The following is an 8,423-nucleotide window of genomic DNA, read 5'->3' as shown; positions in this document are numbered from 1 at the left end:
AAACCTGGCTGAGGATGCTGGTAAAGAGGGAAGTACATCTGCTTGCCTGTCTCTTCATGCATTTGTATTGGATGACTTTTTGCTTTCTGCTGGTCAAGTTCAGAAAGCTTTCTCTTTTCCACATTACAAAGGTCTGCATTGTCTTTTGGTCCAAGGCAGTAGAACCACATATGGAAATTCAGGGCAGTCACAGCCTCTGGGTTCAGGCAACTCCGCAAAGATTTCTACTCTAAAGCTAAGAAGGAACCTTGCTCAGGTTCTGTATGTGAGGTTTCCATTGTTACTAAAGAAATCCCAACCCCACATTGCTGTCAAAGTTCATGTTCTCTGTTTGTTCTGCCTTCAGTATCTCCTGTTTATCCTCTCCAGGTCATCTGCCACCCTCATCATTACAGGCTAATGCATAGAACTTCTCTGCATTTTCTTCTGATCACCACGATTATAGATACAAAGCTCTCTTTTAGACCCTGGGATTCTCTGTTTCTTTCCTTTTGACTCCTTGAAGTTTCCCACTTGAGGATTTGTTTCTGACACCTGAAAAGCTGAGCTTGAAAAGCTGAGTATAGGTCCTGTAGTGAGGTCTTTATCCTGGCATCAGTAACATAATGTGGCTTGCAGAGACAGGCTGTGATATATCCCTAGAGGGGTATATCCCTCATCTTTTTCTAGTTTCAGTTTCTGTTCAGTGGAAGAACTTCTTTTTAAAATATATCTTTTAGGTCACATTGATGTTAGTGTAAAAATGGTCAAAACTGGGAACACTGGCTAGGATTCTGCTAATTCCTCACATCAATACCTAATCTGACCAGTGGGGGCCTTCTAGGTCAACTGATGCCTTCATCTACCTCTGAATTCTTTTGAATTGGCTAAGTTTTTAGGTCATTTTAGGTGTTGGGGGGTTGGAAAGAGAATTTATGGCAAAGGCAATTTGTGAGAACAAGAGAGCAAGATATTTGGTTGGTCTTGGGTTTAACTGATTGAACAATTTGTCTTTCTTCCTCTTCACCTCAGCAATCCGAATCTGATGTGAAAGTCATAAAGCAGCTGTGTGTCAAAGCTAAACTAATACCAGAATTCATGTTCTAGCCCAATAGGTTCTTGCCTGCTGCACAGAAAAGCCAATACACTGAGACAGCAGGTATTGCAGCTGAGTACGAGTTTAATAATCACAAGGCAGTCAAGTGAGGAGGATGGGAGATATTTCTCAAATCTGCCTCCCCAAGAATTTGGAGACTAGGATTGTCAATGGTTGTTTGGCAGGCAGGATGCTAGGGAATATGGGTTTCTGCTTATTTGTTGGGTTGGTGATGGAATCACAGGGGTGTTGGAACTGTTTTCTTGCACTGAGTCAGTTCCTGAGTGCTGATCACCAGTCTGGGTGGTGTCAGTTGGTCTACCAGAATCTGAAAATATATTGAAAAATATTTCAAACACCAGTCTTAGGTTTCACTAACAATGTTATCTATAGAGGAAATTGGGTAAGTCACAAATCTTATTACTATTGGCTTTGTGATTCCTGAGCAGTAAGCAATTACAAAAAGGCAAGTTAGAAAACAATGATTGGTTATCATTTAATTATGCCTCAGTCTTAGTAGAATTCAGGCTCCTATGGTCTTTCATTAGTTTTATGAAGATGTTTTTGGTTCCTGAATAAAAATGAGGTTAGTTTCAGGAAGGGACTATTATTATCCTTGGTTTAAAGTTAAACTGTAATCTGAATTTTTCCCATAGTTAGCTTGGCCTATGTGCAGGAATGAGCAAAGACAGTTAGCTTGTATGATTAGAAGCAAGATGGAGTCAGTTATGTTAGATTTCTCTCACTGTTACAATTTTACAAAGGCGGTTGCAGTCACAACAGACAGGGAGTGAATATGTGAGGCCCTGGTGGAATGCTGAGGGAAGGCATACTACACATGATGGTTTTTCTGATTGAAGTGCCTTAAAGGTGCTCAGGATTTCTGATAAAGACAGAAACAGACTACACTGATTCTCCAAATTAGAGAACTTTGAACTGATATAATCTCGATTATCCCTGGTGTATAATTTTCAAAATGTTAAAAATGTAATTCTCAGACAAATAGTAATCACAGCATTAAAGGCCAGTGTTTTAATTAATTCAATAACGTGGGAACCAGCAGGATGACAAAGCTGGTTCAAAGGAGGGTAAAATAAACTAATAAATGATCAGTGTTTTCACAAGCACTCCAGGTGATTATGATATACCCAGAAATTTGAGAACCACTGTTTTAGGGAATGTGAGCTTGGAAGTATAAAGGAATTGAATAAACAGCTTCTCTAATACCTGTGAGGTCAGGTTACTATTAGAATGCATGGCTCTGTTCTAAGCCGTATGATTAGGGTACTATAATTTTCTATAACTGTTCTAGGTATTTCAGGAGCAAAGCAGGCAGAGGAAAAATTGTGTTGAAAGTTGTATTTGTTTTCCCATCTGGTTGGGCTATTAATTTAGCTATTTGAGAGATTTAAATTCTAGATAGGATAGTATTAAATGCCTGGCACTAGGTGATGGCTAGTGAAGGAGTCCAGTGAGTCTGGAAGAATGCTTATGGTTTGGATGAAGTGACGTAGGAGTGTTCAGGGGTTAGGGTACAGATTCTGTCAGGGTAATGATGTGAGAGGAGACTGATGAGGAGGTGGTGGTCATAAGGCAGTGTGGTGTGTATGTGTGATAGGGAGTGAGGAAGATCTACAGGTACACAGTGATGATACATGGTGGGCATATAATAAATATTTTTTTGTAAATTAAATTGGATTGAATTGGCTTATGGTAATATAATGCTTGATTTGGCAATGATATAAGATAACTGAGATTGGCTGGGTGTGGTGGCTCATGCCTGTAATCCCAGCACTTTGGGTGGCTGAGTTGGGCAGATTACAAGTTCAGGAGTTCAAGACCAGCCTGACCAATATTGTGAAACCCCATCTGTACTAAAAATACAAAAATCAGCTGGGTGTGGTGGTGCACGCCTGTAGTCCCAGCTACTCAGGAGGCTGAGGCAGGAGAATCACTTGAACCAGGGAAGTGGAGGTTGCAATGAGCCACTGCACTCTAGCCTGGGTTACAGAGTGAGACTCCATCTCAAAAAAAAAAAAAAAGATAGCTGAGATCAAGTGGAGACAGAAATTCATGAAGTCTGCATTATGTTTACATGATAATTGTCAGTATATATGTATATATATACACACATATACTATATATATCACATATATACACACTATATATAGATAACATATATATTATTCAGTGGATGATCCAAGTTCTGAAAAACACTTAGAGAGGCAGAAATGGTTCTTTGAGGCAGTAAACAAGGACAGCAAAAATAGATGGTGATAAATATATGGTGATAAAGATGGGTTGCATGAACTTTATTTTTTGTTCTTTTTTTTGTCATTGTTTCCATCTGGCATATCAAAAATTTCAAATAAATATAAGAATTTTGCAAACTGAGCAGGTCCCAGTAGAAGGCATTTAGGTGGTATGCAATTTGTTTCTGTCATAAAGATCCTATTATGAATGCACTTGTGCATACAACTTATTCATTTAGGTTGGTATGTTCATTCATTAAACAAATATTTATTGGGTACCTGCTTGGCACCAGGCACTCTTAGGAGTGCTGGGGATGGAGTGGAGAACATGTCAGAATGTGCTCTTGAAGCTCACATTTTGGTTTGGCAAGAGAGGTTTAAAAAAAAAGTAAACACAAAATAATATAATTTTAGGCTATGATCAATTCTGTGAAGTCAAAGCAGAGAAAAGAAAGCGTAATGGGGAAAGGAAGGGAAAGCTATTTTAAATAGGGTCATGTGGAAGCAACTTTGAAGAGATGTTTGCTCTGAGACATGAATAATGTGAAGTTTTGAGGGAAGAACATTAAGGGAGTAGGAACAGCAAGAATAAATACCCTAAGGTGGAAATATACTTGTCAGGTTAGAGATACAGCAAGAATGCCTCTGTGGCTGGAGCAGAGTGAGTGAGCGAGCCTGTGGTAGGACATGAGGCTGGCAGAAGAGTCAGCAGCCAGGTTAGTGCCTTGTAGGCAGAAGTAAGGAGTTTAGATTATAGTCTAATGTGAAGAATTGCTTTGAAGAAGTGCCTTGACCTAAGGTTCTTAGACATAGGATTGCTCTTTTCTAATGATACGAGGTTTAAACTCTCTTTCTCTTGAGTGGTATTGTATTTTTAAAATTATAATAAATCAGAGGGAAATAAATTATTGTTGAATATATGTGACTATATATATAGAGTAAATTAAAATGAGTTACACCTTTATGACTTAGCAGGCTTTGATTTACAGATAGATGTGATACATCCATATTTCTATTCTACTTATTCTGGTTTTCAGAATCAAGAAAATCTCAAATCTGGAGAACCTAAAAAGCTTAGATGTCTTGGATCTTCATGGAAATCAGGTATTGTAAAGCCCTTTCATTTCTTTCTTTTTTGAAAAAAAAAAAATGTTCAGGAAAATGGTATAAAAGTTTTAAGAATCATACTTGCATTGAATTTTTCAAGAGTTTCTTTATTGATTCACTGAAATTTCTAAGGTATCAAGTTTATTTATGTAAGACTTGGTAACTCCTCAGCAGTAAATGACAGATACAGCTTATAAAACATTTGGAATTCTTACAGTTATGACAATTTTGTTGTTTATTAACTTATTTTTAAAGTAAGCATTTTCCAACCCCAATCCAAGACCTAGAATATTACTTTCTTCTACTCAGGTATTTCTTGTTTTATTCCATCTCCTTCCTTCTGCATCACAGGTAACCACTATTCTAGATTTCATGTTTTTCATTCCTTTGTGGGTTTCTCAGTTGGTTTTATCACATATAGGTGTGCCTAAATAATATATTCGTTAGTAGTATTGTCTCTTAATTTAAAAAAGGTATACTATATGTTGTCATCTGGTGTTTGCTTTTTGAATACAGCATTATATTACTGAGAGTTAACCATTTTGAGTAGCTACAGTTTTATGTATAGTTGCATGTTCCATGGTAAGACTATACAAAAACTTTTACTCCAGTTTCTTGTTGATAGACATTTGGGTTGCTTCCTGTTTTTGTTTTTGTTCTTGTTGTCTGTTTGTTTTATCTTGTTTTTTGCTATTATGAATAGTACTTCTAGGAATTTTCTTGTACATGACTCCTCTTCTACATATTCCATCTGTATTCTAGAGTATATAGGAGTGAAACTGATGAGTCATAGGCTATTTAAATGCTTAACTTTAAAAGATAATGCCAAATTGCTTTCCAGAGGGAGTGTACCAGTTTGTACTCCTACCACTAATACATAATCATTATGCTTCTTATTCTTTTCAACATTTGGACTTGTCAGACTTTTTAATTTTTCCTGATTGAAAAAAATTTTGATCGGTATATAGTGGTATCACTTTGTGGTTTTGATTTATATTTTCCTGATTACTATATAATCTAGGGTTCCAATTATATTCAGTCAATTTGCCTACTCGCATGTCTGTCTGTCTGAATTTCTATATCTGGTTTGTTATGTTCCCTCTCTTTATTCTTCTCTGTCAGAGCATATTGGCTGTTTTTCAGTCCTTTTATCATCCATTTAAATTTTTGTTTTTGAAATGTGATGTTTATAAATAGTTAAAGAGCTACATACTCACGCAGAATGTAAAGTCTCTTCGGCAATCCTGGGATGATCTGGGAGTCCCTGCCTGTTGATGAACAAGTTCTTCCACAGCTGCTTACAGTTGGTCAAGTGCAAACCTCAGTGTGATCTCTCTAGGCTTTCTAACAGCTGTTGGTTCCAGTAGTTTTGGTGAAAAGCTAATGTAATGAATAAAAAAACCTTGATAAATCTTGATTTAATAGGCCACATCTACTAGGTTCTAATCTGGTTCCAGCCCCGTGTGTGTCTCTGTGTGCATGTAGCAAGTGGGAAGACAGTTGGTGGCCTGGGAATTGTCCGGCTCTGCAGGCTAGTTACTGTCTGTCCAATAGAGGGAAATTATCCAGTTAGATGGTGGTGGAAGGGGAAGAGGAATTAAAGAGTATTGACAGTAAAAGAATATCGTATGCAAAAGCACTGAGATAAAAAACAACACAATAAGTATTTACCACCAGAGAATAGGGCATGTGTGGAAGGATAGTGAGAGAAGAGACTAGAAAGGTAGGCAACAGCCAGATTGTGGAGGGTTTTGTATGCCAAGCAAAGGAATTGGTATTTTATCCTCTATTTTAAAAACTGTTAATAACTACAAATGAAACATTTTATGATAGCAGTATTTTTCTTCAGTTTATTTTAAAGTGTATATATGAGAAATAATAAACATATGGTTTTTAAATTCTAATATACCTTTAAGAATTTGTGAGTACTACCCAAGATCTTCAAGAGCACCTGATAAATGAATACCATATCATTTGATCTATACTTTATGTGTAGGCATTATTTACCAATCATTATGTTGATGAAAAGTGTCTATTCCTTGTTAGCTGACCTGTGTTATGTATTTTATAATTTCAACATATGTTTGTGATATTGTATATATTAAAATGAAACATTCGTACTGTAAAAATTGCTTCTCAAGGTTCTATAACTACAAGAAGGAAGTTTTAAATGCAAATCTGAGTCTTGTTTCATCATATCTGAATCCAATAAGCAAAAATTCACAGTGTTTAAAAGCAAAGACACAGTCCTAGTGACGTTAGGTTTCTAAAAGCCAGGAATAAACTATTCAAGATGAAACAACTAATGTCCAATTCTAAAAATTTAGCATCTTATAGTAAAAAAGCTCAAAGAAATTAAGTGAATGTTTTTTGTCTTTTGATTTTACTTCTATTAGAAATAAAAATATGCTTGGTACCCATTGTGAAATAAAACATAATGGGTTTATGGATGTGAAATCATTCTGAGTAACGATGGTGGTATTCAGAAAATGGATTGGGAAGTAGAGATGGAAGGAGGAGAAATGGAGACAGAATAGCTGAGAGAAACTAATCATAATAATCTTGGCGAGAGGTGATGGTGGCATGAACTAAAGTAGTCGCAATTAAGGATATAAGAGGGCAGACTGGATAAATATTTAAAAAGTAGAAACATCAAGACTTGGCAATTAATTATATGTGGGTAGTGAATACAGAGGAATCTAGGAAGTTGACTAGGAATTTCTAACCTAGATCTTATTTTGATTAACCATCATTTTTTCTCTTAGTGAATTTTTGCTTTAACATAGACACAGATGTGATTCAAGAAGAATCTGTTCTTTCGGTGATCTTTTCCTCCAGGGAGAGCCTGCTGTTTCTGTGGTTGCTTACCTGAAAGCAGACACTTGCCCTTTGTGTATTTCTAGGTAGGAAGGTCATCTTTACCCAGGCAGAGCAGTCTGGGTTACTGTCATACACAAAGGTCAAGACTGGAGTATCCAGCTGTCCTAGATGTGTTAAGAAGTCCAGCAGTCTATATTGGGACTCTCTGTGATCCGTATGACCCATAAGTGGGCTTTCCAACATTCCTATCATCCTTTTTCTTGCTGTGAAGTATATCAGACAATCCATATCTATGTTTTCACCTTACACAACCCTTTGCCTGAGCTTCTATTATCTGCTCTATGCTTGTGACTTTGTCCATGGCTATAAAGAGTAATTGACTTTATTCCATAGCAGATGTGTACATGATTCTGACCTGTTGGGTTGCAAACCAAGAAGCCAGATAATATCCTTGGTGATTTAAAAAATATGGGTTGATACCTATATAGAAGAATTGACAATGTTCCTTTTCAGACTTTTCTATCTAGAAGGTAACTAAATGCAGACCTTCTAATTGTAAGCCCCAACAGGACCATGTGGAAGGGTAGTTTTCTAAAAGAAATGTTCAGAACTATTAGCAGAAAGGAGAAGACACACTGTGCAGATAATACAACAATTGTGTCCCTTAACTCTATACGTATATTTATATATTTCTTGAGCTCGGGAAAGTTTTCTATATTTAAACATTGCTTCTTTTCCATTTATATTTGTTATGTCTATATTGTCTTCCATATCTCCGTCTTATTTTTTATTCTTCCTATCTGTTTTTCCTTAGCAGTTTGGGAGGATTTCTAAGTTTGTGTTGACATTACTCATGTCTTTTTCTACAGTTCCTATTTGCTTTTTACTGGCTTCATGCATTTTGAATTCTATCACCTGTTTAGTTTTAAAATGTTTTGCTCCGTGCTCGCTTCGGCAGCACATATACTAAAATTGGAACGATACAGAGAAGATTAGCATGGCCCCTGCGCAAGGATGACACGCAAATTCGTGAAGCGTTCCATATTTTTGATAGCAGGGGGAGAAATGCCAGATGTAGGTGATGGGGAGGAAGGCAGCAAATCACACTGCCACGTGTGTTCCTATGCAACAATTTTGCATGTTCTTCACATGTACCCCAAAACCTAAAA

The 8,423-nt window shown here is 36.7% G+C and overlaps 1 protein-coding gene and 1 non-coding gene across 8 annotated transcripts in view; both read left to right on the top strand.

Annotated features, from left to right (window-relative positions):
* The window catches only part of LRRC49 (leucine rich repeat containing 49), a 138,671-nt gene that overhangs the window by 22,313 nt on the left and 107,935 nt on the right, over nt 1-8,423 (top strand). For all 7 annotated transcript variants that reach the window (XM_037745566.1, XM_017548145.2, XM_017548151.2 and 4 more), the window contains one exon: nt 4,365-4,431. In XM_037745566.1, the coding sequence (XP_037601494.1) occupies nt 4,365-4,431 (67 nt within the window). The remainder of the gene's footprint in view (nt 1-4,364; nt 4,432-8,423) is intronic.
* LOC119474037 lies at nt 8,197-8,303 on the top strand. The gene has a single exon (XR_005203332.1). It is a non-coding gene; the product is annotated as a U6 spliceosomal RNA (small nuclear RNA).

This window comes from Cebus imitator, unplaced genomic scaffold (assembly GCF_001604975.1).
Source record: "Cebus imitator isolate Cc_AM_T3 unplaced genomic scaffold, Cebus_imitator-1.0 Scaffold203, whole genome shotgun sequence".
Classification (NCBI taxonomy): domain Eukaryota; kingdom Metazoa; phylum Chordata; class Mammalia; order Primates; family Cebidae; genus Cebus; species Cebus imitator.
This window is presented reverse-complemented; position numbering and strand designations above follow the sequence as displayed.